The 15,572-nt window shown below is 40.8% G+C and overlaps 1 protein-coding gene across 1 annotated transcript; it reads left to right on the top strand.

Annotated features, from left to right (window-relative positions):
- The first annotated feature begins 561 nt into the window (after positions 1-561).
- LOC100221212 (p53 apoptosis effector related to PMP-22-like) lies at positions 562-15,124 on the top strand. Its single transcript, XM_002194965.7, has 3 exons — positions 562-880; positions 14,296-14,439; positions 14,698-15,124. The coding sequence occupies exons 1-3, from the start codon at positions 670-672 to the stop codon at positions 14,910-14,912; spliced, it is 570 nt and encodes a 189-aa protein (XP_002195001.1). The 5' UTR covers positions 562-669; the 3' UTR covers positions 14,913-15,124.
- The last annotated feature ends 448 nt before the right edge of the window (positions 15,125-15,572 follow it).

Below are 15,572 nucleotides of genomic sequence, written 5' to 3' on the forward strand. Positions count from 1 at the left end.
TCATACTGTATTTTTCTTAACCTCTGTACCTGTGCTCCAGAAGGGGAAGAGCCGACAGTGACATTCTTTATTGCCTTAGCTTTATAACAGCTATGGGGATTTCTTTAATTGTGAAAAATAAGGTATGATTTTATTTTTAAATGGAATCCTAGAAAGTCAGCTCACAGCCTCCAGGTGTCACATCTCAGAGGCATCCACCATGTCACGCAAACAGTTCCCTCTTGTCTCTGCTTTCTCCTGCCATAATGCAAATCCCTTAGAAGAGAAGGAAAGGTGCAAGCACAGCTGCTAGTGGGGATGTCAGGAAGGAAATTGTTAAATGCTGAGGGTAAACATCTCTTGATTTGTTACCTAGTCAGCAGGGCAGAGAAGATCTCACAGATAAACCCAGCCTCGAAGCTTCTCCCCAGCTCAACTGGTTATTGCTCAGCGGCAGTTCTTACTCATCCGAATCTAGGTGGAGCTCCTTCCCTCCCTCCTTTCACTCCCTCCATCCCTCCCTCTCTCTCTACCGTGTCTGTGCTGGCTGAAAAGCTTTTCTCCAACATCTGCACACGCGTTCGCAGGAGCCAGCACCGCCTTTCCAGGAGCTCTGCAGAGCACCCATCGCTTTGCACGGCCGAGCCTGCGGCTGAGAGGGCCTTGTCCTGCCCGCACCTGCCCTGAGCCATGGTGAAGTACGGCCTCGACTACACGCGTTGCAGATGGATCCTGCCCCTGCTCCTGGGCATCGGGGTCATCTTCGGCATCATCGCGCTGGCGGGCTGGGGCTGGCTGGAGTCGCAGACCTTGCCCTATGTGCTGCAAGCGTCGTTGTGGCAGATCTGCAGGAGGCCTGATCAGGGCGGGGAATGGAGCTGCGAGTCCCTCATGGGCTACGGTAAGTGCCGACAGGGGTGGCGGGAGCAGGCTCTGAAGCAGAGGGTCACATCCCCCAGGGCACCTTCCCGCAGGTCTCCCAACTATATCACTCAGTACCTGGCATTTATATATGAAGCCACAGGCAATAGTGACTGAGTACACCGAGGCTTTTGACTAACCGGGTGAAGAAATAAAATGCCCTCAACACCCCTGTGCAGAAATGAACCTAGAGGACTACATAATACATAAAACCCCTTGCATGGTATTGTACTCTCCCAGAAGGATCTGGTAACCTCTTCTCACTTATTGCTGCTTCTCAAAACTTAACGGCTACTGGTGATCAAACATCCAAACAACAAGTTGTGTGGGTAAGCCTGGCATTAGTGTGACAAGCAGGTATGAGTGCCAGAAACAGGGAGGTAAAAATGTAAGATGGTAGCAAGATATTCCCAGGGAGTGTCAGGCTACAGAATGCTGCCCTGAAACTGCTTTGGTGGGTGGGTCGTGTGAAAGAGTCTCCTTGTGATTATGCAAGAAAGGTTTAAAAGATGAAAGGATTTCTTGTTCGCACTAAGTTTTGGTGAAGTATGCTATTAAACACGTTGACCCTGGTGCAATCTTCAGCTTGAAAAGACGTAAACCACAAGTATGGGAAGATAGCCCAAGAGAAGGGTCACTCTGGATGTGCTCTGTTTCTTTTTTATTTTTCCTTTTTTTTTCTTTCTGTATATTTGCTATTGGCCATGGTTTGAAACAAGTAATTGTGAACAAAGGGCTGTTAGCTTAAGTTGGAAAGGATGTTCAAGAGTTCTTACAATTTATGATCATTCAAATTACAAGGAAGAACCTTTTCTCTAGGGCTCAGAATCTCAGATCTTCTTGTTAAAAATAAGAGTAACAGCACTTGCTGAAGCAATCTCAGGGATCATTTATTATAGTGTTTCAAAATTGTTCCTGAAAGTTTATTGTATGTCATAAAACTCTACCTTCTATGCAAGAAATTCAGCTGTAATGAGTTAATTGCAGCAGGCCTCTGTGAGTGTAGGGCTCCAGGCATGACCAGCTCCATCAAGCATCAGCATCCAGTCCTGCTCTCAGGGCTGTAGCACCATCTCTGTGGCTGGGTGAAAGTCAAGCCAGCAAATGGGCCTCTGCTACATGGCACTTGGAAGAAGGAGGAAGAACTTGATGCTTGTAGAGGGTTTCTCAGTCCTGAGTTTCCTCCTAAGTTTCCTGAAAAGCCAGCCCTCCTCTTGATCTCCAAGTTAGCCCGTGGAGAATGCTATGAATGCCAGCTGGACAGAAAACACTGAGATGTTCCACCTTGTTTCTCTTGATAATACAAGAGAAATTTCTCCTTACTTCTGGGACCTAGATAAGTGTTTGGCATTTTACTTCCTTCCTTATCCTGCCTCACTCTCATAGCTTTAAATTCTGCACCTGTATGCACAGTTTCCCTGGAAACTGGACAGCATCTACAGACAAAGCGGGGAGGTCATCCTCTGTGTAGACTGTCCTGCAACGTCTGGGGTTTCCATGAATCACATCCACAATAAGTCCAGCACTTTTAACACAAATATTGTGGACTTGCTACACACATGCAGGACATTATCCAGCAGGTATACTGGAGAGTCCACTGGTCCTTCTGAAAGCATTAGAAACATTGTTCCTAAACTGCATGACTGCATTATGCCCTCAATAGGCATGCACCTATCACCTGAACTCTTCAAGGTGACTGAATACCCAGGAAGCCTAAGCAAACCCTCAAAACCCTCCTGGACAAAATTTCCTGGATATGTCTGGCACAATGGAGTCACCTCGCCAGTGGGAGAATATGTGAAGCGTGTATGCAGAGAGAGGGTTATGCTGCCAGGCTTCTGCCTTTGCCAGATTATGCCATTAAAATGCAGATCTTGCCCTTCATGGGGGTGAGTTATCCCTGACCCAGAAGAGGACTGTAGACCTGACTGTTAAGGCTGCAAACTCATGTCACTGTCCTGATCTTTTCCAGACCTTTCTCTCAGACCCATTCTCTACAGAGGTGAGAAGTGCTCAGAGCCAATCCCGTTCTCCATTTTTCCTTGCTCAGTGATACGGGGTTGGGATTTTGCTTTTGTGACTCCCACCTTTTCTCATGCAGGGCAGAGGTGTCCATGCTGGTCTTGGATTCCACCCAAAAGGCCAGGTCATGAAAGCATTTCATGTGTGAGCATCGAGGTCTTGTGTTGAGCCTGATTTTACCTGCCTTTGTGATGAAGTAGAGGGTTTTAGTAATTCTGGGATTACATTTATCTACTGTGCTCCAGAAAGGTCATGGAAACAAGCATTTAGCATCATGTTCTGTGGGATGTTTAACTTTGTGCCAAGCTAAACACAGTGCTGGTTAAACAAAATGTAATTACACGCCTTCCTGAGCACAGAGATGAAGATGTGATGTAAACGTAAAGGACAGAAATGTTTTATAGCATTCCTGAGAAGAGATCTCTTTTCCCCCCTCTGTTCCACAGTTTTCGTCTGTTTCTTCTGACCTTTACTCATAGCTTCCCTGCCTACTCTGCCGCTGGCTGGGTAGGTTCTGAAATTTGGCCCTCCTGCAGGGGTGGTTTCACTGACAAACGTGTGTATGTGTACCCCAGCAGCTGCCAGCAAATATTGTCAACATGACTTGGACAGTATAGTTACCTTAATCCACTACAGTCATCTTCGTCCTATCATAATTAGATATAATTGCAACATCCTTGCAAGTTGTTAATTATAATGTGCAAATTCAAATCTAATTCTGAACGTGCAATGTTTATAATTCCCCTTGAATCTCGGCTGTTTTGCTTAAGATACATTTATACAATTGGAAGGCAAAACCCCAACGTCATTGAGGTTGATTATATTGGAAGGGAAGAAGGATGAATATTTCATTGACTGTGTAAGTGGAGTTCAGAGGTTTTGATTTTTTTTTTTTTTTGGAAAGGCAGTGTAGTAACTCCACAGGTGCACTTACCTTTTGTGAAAGTATCTGCTCAGCCATGGTCTTTTTCAAAGTTTATGAACTCTGTGAAAAGTGAGACTATGAAGAGCTTATACACTCAGTATCTTCTCCAAGACTTCAGATAATCTGCTTTAAACATGACACTCATGTAGACTTTATCAAAGACTGTCACTTTTCAAGCATATTTAGTTCAAATAAATAGAACTTTCTAGGAATAATATTCAATGCATTAGGACACTTACTCAAAATGCATGGAATTTAGGATGAGGGATTCATTGAGAGATTAATTGCTCTTGTTCTTCATTTTTCTTGCACTTGAAAAAACAAAGGGTTCAATCTGGTGACATGCTTGAATATATACAAAGAGAGATTAAGACTTTTTGGATAGATAATGAGCAATATGGTTGGTATCTCTGTGGGACATGGCTGAGCTTACAAAGAAAATGCACAGGTTAAACCTCATCATGATGCTGGCACAGCACTCCTTTGTTTTTCTTGTTCTTTGGCTATATTACCTGTCTTGAACAAGCTGTGTCTTGCAGACCTGAGACATTTCTTCAGTATGTAATTTATTCCACTGCAGGCTTTGAAGATGTTTAAACATATGTAGGTAAATACATAATAAACATAAATAATGTGGGGGGGAAATAACTGATTGTATTTGTCTGAATGTGATGCACAAAGGGTGAAAAACTTGTGACTACATTTGTCCCATCTTATCTTCCACCCAGCCATGCAGTTCTTCCATTTGCAGATGCTGCCATCAAAAAACCTGAAATTTTAAAGTATATGTTGAAGAGGTCATATTATTTGCATAGTGCAAACAGAGATCTTGGGGAAAAATCAGGAAAAGGCATTTCCATATGGCAAGTGGAATCCACATCTTCACTTATTTTCACATCGTAAAATAGGTTTTTTTTTTCACATCGTATTATAGGTTTTTCCTGGGATGTGTAGAGGGGTTTGTGGCTGTGGAGATTAGTGGAGGGATGAATGATTTTGCTATCTGGAAAGGACACCTTTATGCAGCTTGTCCTCCAGACAAATAATAGGCAACTGTGTTCTAGGCATCCAGTTTTATTTTGGTCTATGAATATGAATGCAATACTACAAGATAAGTAGGGTAGTATAGTATGATTTTAATGAACAAAAACTACTTCAACTATGAGAGCAGATAGGTATGGCTACAGGACAAATGAAAGAAGGAAATGTTGCAAAAGTAATATCCATTTGAGAAAATAAATATTCTGCATCCCCATTGATGAGTAGATTTTTCCCCCCCCTGTTTTTCCGGTAGCAGGCTTTTGTTTCCAGGGAATCTTTTGCTAAAGTGAAGCAAATTTATTATCCTGGAGGAAGAACAAAATGGAAATCACTTACTAAAAATCCCCAAGTAGTGATACACCAGCAAGGTTACATGATGTAGTTGAGATCAGTTTCCAAAGCCTCTCTCTTGATACTGCACCTAGCACCGGCCTTGCACAGCTCTCCCTCTGGAAAATTACCTTCTCCTTCAGAGCAGTGACTCATTACACCCGGGGCACAGGACAGACCAGACACCAATTTTGCCACTGCCACACTTCCTACGTAAAACTGTTTTTCCTTCCCCCACATTCCAGTCACATCTGACAGCCAGCACCTAATCCCAGCATGGGGAAACACTTATTTGCCCCAAAATGAAGTAAGCACCCGGAGCAGAGTCACATGGGGATATTTCCAGAGGGACAGGATGGGATACAGCAGATGGAGGACAAACAAGATGTCCCAGTGGCTCTCTGGCACCTGAGGGTGTCTGTACCTCACAATAGAAATGAAGTAAACAAGTAACTGTGCTTTTGAAGTAGGGACCAACTCAAGTCACTGGGCCTTTATTGCAGATTTTTTCTGAAGTCAAGGCTCTGCACTTAACATCTTTAAGAATTTGGTAAGATCTAAGGGAGTTTGAAAAAGTGTCTTTGCAACTGGGAAAGAGGCTGGGGAGGTTTCTGAGCAGTTCAAGGAAGCCTGTGGGAGAGCCCAAGATGGAGCCCAGCTCTGCTCTGTGCATGGCCTGGATTAAAGGCTTCCACTCATTTGGCACAGGGTGAAATGAAAACAAAGGGCTGTTGCTGTTCCTGCTGTATTGTAGCATTAAATGGTTGTATTTATATAAAGTGGCTGCTGTAGTTTTAATGACAGTGTGTAGAGAAGTGTATGATTTCCTAAGACATTGTTCTCCTTAAAGTGTAAGGTTTCCTGGGATTAACCAGCGAGAAATGAGATTACAAGATTAGTTACTGAATAATGTAGAATACTCAATAATTATTCAAAGCTTAGAATGATAAAAAATACAGTTTTAAACATATAGCTAATGAAAAAATCACAGCAGTGTCTGTAAGGAATGATGCAAGAAGGAAAGAAAATATTTGATTTTTCCTCAGTTTGTAAAAGACACTCCATTGTTTCTAAACAGGTATAAGAGAAGGAAATCAAGGCCAGAGCATTTTTTTACCATGGCAATTTTTATTCATTTTCTGCAATTGCTTGTGTGCTTTCCCTTGTACTTTTAGAGTTTGTACTTTTATAATTTCAGTGGCAGATTCATTTAATCAGATTATTTTCTAAATAATAGTAATGCTCTTGAGCAATTAATGCTCCAGAGAGCAATTGCACGTGTAATCCCCCTGTTCGTTATCCAGCCTTCCCTTAATAATTATGGTTAGATTATGTGGAAAAATAGCAGTCATGTGGAACATTCTCATCTGCTCATCAGGAGATATGAACTGCTGTTGCAGAGGATTTTGAGAAGATCCTCAACACTTTGCATTTTCAGGCCCTGAAGTCCTGAAGACAGGATTCTATTCACTTACACAGGAAGCATCTCTGCTGGCAGCATGTGGAAACTTGTGGCCAAACTCTGAATCCTCTTCACCTCATCTGTTCCTCTAGTATATTGAGGTAAACTAATACAGCATGGCCATAACAACATCTCCATAGTCTGAACATTGATAAGGGCTGCAAGATGTATTTCTAATTCCACTGTAGGTTTAAACATAGTACTTAAGTGGGAAGGTGTTAAAAGGCAAAATAAACAAAACATTTTTTCACATTTCTGTATCACTTTTTACTGGCAGCTTGTGCGGTTTTGAGACACCTCAAACACACTGTCACAGTGAGCATTGTAAAGCCATGTTTCTTCTTTGTCAAGTACCATTACAAAATAACTCATTGCTCAAAAATTCCCAGGAACTCAAAGTAGCTTGTGGAGTGATGACACTAGCCTGTGTTCCAGAGGTATCTGGCTTCCTTCTACTAGTACTAAATAACACATTTCACTTCAGTCCTGCTGAATTACTAATCTGAAACTGAGTACACCTAATGTCACCTACTGTGCTGACATATGTATGCTGTGCCCAAATCAGGCCCCAAAAAATATGAAGTCTCTGTGCAGTTCATTTGACATCATCAGCAGTAAGTATCAAGGGACAAACATTTTCAAGATGCATTGTAAAAACTGTTTCATTAACAAGAAGAGTAAATAAATTCAAAATATTTTTATGAGTATGAAGCACAACTTCCGCTTATATTCTGAAGGTTTTATTTTGCTTCCATCAGAAAATCAGATCCAGGTTCACAGCTGCTGTCTGTTAGTGGGAAATTCCCTAGTGCAAAAGGTGATTTTCATCAAGGTTTCAGAACAAAGTTTGCTCACAGCATGAAAACTGCAGATCAAGAGTGACAGCAATTCTTACTGCACATGAAAATAAGATGTAAATTCAGTGTTCATTAGTCCCAAATGACTCTGGGAATATAAAACTTAAAAAGAACTTTTTTTAAAAAGGTTCCACTCTACTGTTTTGATTAAAAGTCCTAGTTCATAGCCTGTGTTATCATGGAAATTGATGCTGTTTAATTTACATTAAATATTTCAACCCACTCGGGTAATTAGGGAGCAGGTACATCTTGGTATTCTCATTAACTGAGCTTATGTAAATGAACTGATTAATCAATACCTTATCTATTTTATTTACCTGACCCTCCCAAACTCCATCCACGTATAAGTAATCCTGCTTTAATTTGAAATAAATAGGAAAAAAATAGGAGGAAAAATGTTACAGCATTAAAGTGTGTGAGGCTGAGCTTTAATCCTGAGATTTTCCCAGTATGTGCAACTGCTTCTGAAGATAACGTGAGATAGGGGTATTCCCTGACTCTCTCATGAGCAAACCTTTAATTTTGAGGCACTGTGTGTGCATTATATTTAATATCTAACTTACTCCCTTGGTGCTCCCTTTGATGATGGCTCTACACCTTCTGCCCCTTCTGCCTTCCCAGCACTAAGCAAGCATCAGGGAGCAGCCCTCATTAATGCAGAATTTGCAGAAACCAGCTTCTAAGTCAAGTTTGTACATGCCTGAGCTTATGATGAGATGAATTTGAACCACTCCCTCAAGACGTAACTGCTCCTCCCCTCAAATTCAAGTCATAATAGCTTCTAAGTTTAATTGCTTGCCTCAGTAAAAATGGAGGGTTGGAGATTGCACAAAGGTTTTTGCCTGTGTTTGTTTGTGGGTGAAGTCAGGGTTGAGGAATTAATAAGTTTTTCCTTTAAAGGAGTTAAAGCCCAGCAAGCCACACTGAGCTATCACTTTAGCATGCAGCTATGGAAAAAAACACTGCCTTCTGCTAATGTATACTGTGTTTTATTGATAGAAGAACTACTTATAAAGGTTATTTTCCTTAATGTTGTCATCTAAAATCATTATTGTGGGGTAATTGTCCTAATGTCCTAATCCTTTCTCATTTATATGGGACCTGTTACTAATCACTGAGAAACTTTGGCCTTGACATTATCCTAATGTGAACCTATATAGGTCATTCTCTTTTTCTGTGGCTGTCTTTTAAATAGTGGCAAGCTAAAAGCTGGTTCTGGCTCACACAAAAACTACTTTTATGAGATAATACTCTGTTATTAAATGAGAAATCTGTATTAACAGCCAATGAATTCTAAAAAAGTAATGCTAGGGGGGAAAGAACAGAGTTACCAAAGAGGATGCCATATAGAAAGACTAAAAATCCTGTATTCCACTGCAAAAGATATAAATTTCAACACAGTATTGACTACCCACATAAAAGATATACAGACAATGAAGTTTTTTTATGAATGATCCAGATGCAATGAAGACAGAAACTCTGAAAAGAGTACATATCCAATCATACCTTTGATATTATTTTCCTCATTTTATTTTGTTCATAAATTATCCATGACTAATACATGATTTTTTTTTTCATTTCTACAAACTTCCTTTGAAATAACTTTCAGTCAATGGCTGCTAGTCTGCACATGCAGTTTATTCTAAAGAAGCTGCTTTTGGTAGTTTCTGATATCTTGTACACACTGGTATTTCAAAGCCAGCTCACATGATCAGCAAATAATTACAGAGATTATAGTGGGCATTTGTTTCCAGAAAGAGCACAGAAATTCCCCATAGCTGGCATGTTACAGAGTCAGTATTTCCAGAAGACAGGATTTTGCACTGTGCCATGTTGTACAGGCAACAAAGGAAATCCAGAGTCCTGATAATAGTGTTGTGCATGTACACCAGCAGCTTGTAACCCTTCAGCTGTTAGAGATGTGGGTTAATGGGTTTGATGGACCACCATAAGAGTCAGGCTAAGGGAACACGAGTTCTGCTGCAAACATGTGCACTTTCTTGAGGAGAACAAACCAAAGGGAAATGGGTAAAACCTGACCAAAGCAGTTCCTTTTCAAAGTGAAGCATGTGCTCTGCAGTGTTCGTCACACCCTGACAAAGAACGCCAGGTTGAGAAACTCAAATGAGTTCAGCTTTGTTTCCAAAATAATACTCTTTCCCTTTAATCAGAGAGATGTTAAACAGGTTGAGCTCTGCAAACTCAGCCTAGAAACATTCTCATTATGTACAACACAGACATGAATCGCTACCACCACAGGTTTTAGTTCTCCTAAGAGTTGCTTTGCAAGACTGCAGCTAGAACTGCAGGGTTTATGTTTCTTTCCCTCAGCGGTATGAAGGATAACAGAGCAAAATATCTGTTAAATTTTCTTTCACCCCTCCCTGGTTCTTGTGAATTTGAGCTACCCTTCCTCAAATCACTGCACAATTCACTCCAGTGTGAAAATGATCAGTCAGCAAGAATGCCTAGATAACTGTTGGTGTCTTTGAGCTGGCAATAAATACTTGTTTTTCTTTCCAATGCTAGTTGTGTATTTAGCTTCCAGCCAAGAGGAAAATTTGGAGAAGTATGTTCTTATTGATTATACAAGGAGCGGTACTTCTGAACTCTCTGGGATTGCTTTCAGAAAATGTCACCCAAGGAGAGACTCAGCAGTTTATGTGGTGTGGGAGTACCAGATCAAGAAAAACATTAGAATGTTACTGTGAGTGTTTTCCTATGTTTTGAAACACATGCACCAGGAACTCGGGCATTTATATTTGTCATGGAGGAAGTAAAGGTTATATGCTATTTTCAAGACAAAATAGCCCTGTTTTGAAGGTACCATTTGGAACATGAAAGATGACAGGCTAAGGAAATACTAGGTTTGATGGCTCAAAGTTTTGGCTCAACTTATTGCTGAGCAAGAAAGTTTGTTTCTTTTTGTGTGAAGCACTGACAGTGTTTACACTTTCATAAACTGTAAAATGTGTGAGAGAGCAAAATCAGGAAGGCAGGAAACTGGAGACATTCTTAGTCCTGGATGTGTAATTAAGTCCATCAGCTTCCCTGTGGCTGCAGCCAGATATAGGATAAGCAGAATATGTTAATATGGTGCAATACAAGAGGTAGTCATGCTGCCTCCAAACCGAGTTACCTTTAATAGCAGAGTAATAAATCTGTGTTATTATTGAATTCTGTCTCAGCTAATTATGTAGCTCATAGGATATCATGAGCTCTGTCCTGGCATGGAGGGCTCTTTCTGGTCTCTAAATTAACTCAGGGGTCTTCTCACACAGCTGGGAATTATAGAAGTCAGGCACTTATTTTCATTTTCCAGTGGTCACATATTACTGTATTCACTTTGGATAGCCCAGACTCTCACAAATCACTGCTGACTGACATAAAAACTCTGCTATCAGAAGCACTGTCCTCGCCCGCTTGAGACAGTGTGAGACCATGGGTTCCTCTTGCCTGTTTGGGATACCAATGTCTTGTTTAAAGACCAAATTGCTCAGAAAATTGCCATTTAGAAGGAGTTTGGAAGAGTGGCTGGTGTGTAGCTGCCTACAGACTCTTTCATAGTGTTCACTGGTGATCTTTCAGCTGGTGGAGGAACTGAAAAAGAGAGAAATGGGACTGGCACCGAAGCATTACAGGATGCTGCTGGTATTCAAGAACACTTCTGTATAAACTCACGTTTCTTTTCTCACAAGCACATTTTAACTCTTAAACAGCCAAAAAATCACCACCATTTTTGGGGCTGAGAAAATAAATCTCAAAAACTGCTGAATATTCTACAAAGTCAGTTTGATATCCTGTAACCCTCTGCTCCCTCTGTTTCAATTTTTGATTTGGTGACAGGTGGACTGGGCCCTTTCAGCTTTTTACTGCCCTTGCTTTACAGCCAAGAATACACTGAATTGGTGTTGCATCGATGAGGATTCTTTGGCCTAGAGTTCACATTTTTAAGAAACAGCTTTGCAGATAAAATAATTTATTTATATTTTTACTCAATGTTACAGACAAAAAGCCCCACAGCATTGGAAGATAAGAAAATATTTGGGACCAAATCAGCCACTTGCTTGTCAGTGTTTTTTGACCAATTTAATTCTTCTAATTCTGACATTTTTAAGGAATTTTAAGTCTTAGTTCTATTCATAAAGAACTAAGCTACTCTAGTATTCCTGGCTGGCACAAGACAAAATGAGCATCTCAAATACAGAAACACTTGTAATTATTGCTGCACAAAACCTTTGTTACCTTTTACTCTAGGAAGGTAAGATGCTTACACACTGTGATCTTAGACTACTGATAGCTGCTGCTTTTTGTAAAGGACAGATGAATTCAGAATACTTTTCTTAAAAAAACCCTGTAGAGACTCACTCTTCATATGCTCTACTGCCTTGGAGTTGTGTGTTGTTTTTCTTCCAGTGTTGAGGGTTTTTTTTTTCTCTTTTGTAGAACTGAGAGCCACAAAATTGGCTGTTAGGTGATTGATTGAGCAATGCCTCCAAATGGTGTAAGCATCCTGCAACAAACATGTCTCTTCTTGCCACATAGCCAGTGCCCAGCAGGCTGGGCGTGCGCTCACTCTGCTTCCATACAGTCACAGCATTTGGAACACTACTTCAGGAAAAACACCTGGGTGAGCCTGGAGGGGGAGGGAGCTGCTGGCATGGGCAAGCTGCCACCCCACATGTCTGCAGCCACCAGGCACAGCTCCCTGAGCTCCCAGCCCAGGTGCTGCTCCCACCCCAGGGCTTGGTGCTATACCATCAGCTGCTCCTGGGAAGCAAGGCTGAGCTTTGGCAGCAGGGGAGGTGGAGCCCCCAGGACTCTGGTGTCTCAGAACTTGCTGGGCAGGCAGCTGTGCTCTGAGTCTGCTCCTTTGCCTGGGAGTTTTGTATCTAACCATAAGCAATTGTGTACCTAAGAAAAAACATCACCTCTAGATGTTCTTGTAATTTCACCCTTTTGCCAGAAGTGTCCAGAACTCTTGTATCCAAGAGCAGTGAGGTCACCATTGCTGAGAAAATCTCTTATGGTCAGATGCTCCTTTTTTTGCTGTTTCGAAGGGGTAACAGAGACACTGGGAATAGGAACACCTTCAGTGGGGTATATTGAGCAGTATAAGAAATTCCTCTTCTTAACTGTTTTTTTCTGATACTCTGCCTGAGGGGCTGTCCTCCCTCCTGTGCCTCCACACTGCACACTATACCTCTGAGCCCCCTGTAAACTCCTAGAGAGAAGAGTTTGAGCTAAAACACTGGGCTAGAAAATAAGATGTAAGAATACAAGTGCTGTCCCTTTCAGATTTCCTAGGCAGCTGCCTGTTTACTGGGAACCCAGTTGAAAAGCCCTACACGTAGACAGAAACTCTGTGGAATAAGAAAGAGAATGGAGATGAAATAAAACTGAAGATACAGCGCGATAGCTAGAACAGAGAAGGAGTCATAAAGCAGGGAGAATGCTGAAATGCAAACAAAAGGGAAATCGGTTTTGATGGTCTGAGGGGTAGAAAAGGATAGCTGAAAAATCCTGATCCATTTTTCTTGCCCAAGAATAGTGGAGGATGTGGGCCCTGGGGAAAGACTGATCGAACACCAAGCTGTCACTCACTGGAGACAGGACAGTTGCTTTCATGCTTACTTGACTCTGGTCAGGGGAAAGATGGGGCACTTTGTATTTTATTACTTCCATGCTTAAAGCAAACAAATTGATAGGTTACTTACTCAGTTTCAGAAGGAACTTTTACTGAACAGCATACACTACATTTAAGTTGAATTGTAATTACTGTCAGGGTTGTTTGGGCTGTGATAATTTTTTGGCACTGCTGTTGCATATATTTGGTTAGAAGCCAATGCTTGACAAAGACATAGTGGCTTAGATGAGGGGATGAAGTCTGTAGATGTGTAGCAGACCTTAACTGCTTGCTCAATTTAATACACAATTTAAAATGTGTCAAAGTGGTTTTTTACATCCAGAAGAAGAGACACTTTGATCTCTTTGAACAGTAGTTGCTCCTCAAGTCTTGAAATATTAAATAAATATTTTTTCCAGTTGTTATGCCAATGCAATATGCTTTGCTTTAACATGTTATAACATAAAAATTTATAATTTGAAAATGAAAGAATTAATAACTGGAACAAGCTTTTTGAATTGCAGTGGTTCTAAATTTGAACAAAAATCAGAGATCCAATTTCCCTACAAAACAGATTTCAAATCCTTAGCTCCATTTAGGACACAGAGCTAAACTAAGGCTGAAAGACAGAAATCACTGAATTCTGACATTTAAGGGCTATTTCCATTCCTTTAAGGTTGCCAGATTATATAAGCACTTTGTTTCAAAGGAAGATTTTATTAGTTCCAGGGACAGTTTAATTCTCCTTGTCTGTGCAAAACAAAGGTGGTTTTACAGCCTCTACTGAGGTAATATTTGCTATTGAAGGATGGTGTCCAGTTTTACACCTTTCAAGCCATTTCTCTCTTAATTCTTAATTGTTAAAACTAAACAGTAAGCTCACACTCAAGCTCCTATTTCATTCTGCATGAGAAGACCAATCTGGAATTTTATGCATTCTGCACTTAGTGCATGATTTCTGGTGGAACTGAAATGCTCACCTGTAAGAGGATAGAAAGCTCCCATGCTTTCTTTCTTGGGAGATGATCCTCTTTTCACTGATTTTAAAATTAACCTTTAATTACTAACCAGACAAAACCAGCCTTTGTTTTTGTTTTTGTTCCTTTCTAATGTTTCTTCCTTCTGATTTCAGCCTGGGGAAGAGCTGCTGCTGCCACATACCTGGTTGGCTTTCTACTTCTAGTCATCTGTTTTGCACTGGCCATCATAGCATTTGCCATCGACACACTTCGGTTCAACTTCATTCGTGGGATTGGAGGCTTGCTTTTCGTGGCTGGTAAGGCAGCATATGGAGTCAAGTTTAGCTTGTGCAGATATATGCTTGTGCATACTGAAGCTGATATTTCCCTCAGCTGATCCTATACCCAAGCCTCTGCCTGTGTGCAAGTGAGCTCTCTATGAAAAATCAAAGTCTCTCATGGCACTGGATCGATTTTCAGATCCTTCAAAACATGGATGGGTTTAGCTACAGGGATTATGGAGGACAGCAGTGGTGCTGGTGTTAAACATTTTTTGTTTTCTCCTGTTTCTTCAGCTGTGTTCTCCGTCATGGGCCTGGTCATTTACCCAGTAAAGTTTTCATCTGAAATTGAAATGACAGGAATCAATATGTTCAGCTGGGCCTATGGCTTTGGCTGGACCACCGCCATTATGGAAATATGCTTGGGATTCTTCTTCTGCTGCCTTCCTAACTATGAAGATCAGATCCTGGGTAATGTCAAGCCCACATATTTTTACTCTTCTCCATAAGCACTAGGAAAAATGTGTTCATATTCCAGAGATACTTGACAGACTAGCTACGTTTTTCGGAATATTGTCATCAGATGTTAGTAGAAAAGGCTGGAAACTTTTCTAATGTGTGTAGAAATACAGCACTGGCATCTGCAGTAAAATTATCCACTCTAGTTTGGATCTTCATATCTGATGTGTGTTGGTCAGATAAAGCACAAATGTTAAAACCCCTTGGTTTCCCTCATTCATTCCAATGAGTGGAGTTTGTGTGGATTCCATTGCATTTTAAATACATTCACAATTGTAATTAAATTTAGAAAAACTTATTAAACTGTCAATTAACAAAACAATGCATATCATCTTCCTGAAGGAAAGAAACTCAGAAAAGTTCCATTTTGTATATATCATCTTTAACCTGAAAATTTTGCACCATTTTCAAGAAGTCAAATACATTTACCCACTGACTGCCAAAGTAGTAAACTAATCAGCTAGCACTTCATTGCTTTGCTTCTATTTTTCATTCATTCACTTAAGCCATAAGGACAGAGTAAAGAAGGGATTAAAGCTCCCTACCAGAGCCAGCATCTTGACTTCTCATTCATGTGGAATGTATTTATTTCTAAATATTTGCAAGAGTGAGCAAGGAACACCAGTAAAGCCTTAAGAATCCTGGTGTGC

Source organism: Taeniopygia guttata, chromosome 3 (assembly GCF_048771995.1).
Source record: "Taeniopygia guttata chromosome 3, bTaeGut7.mat, whole genome shotgun sequence".
NCBI lineage: Eukaryota > Metazoa > Chordata > Aves > Passeriformes > Estrildidae > Taeniopygia > Taeniopygia guttata.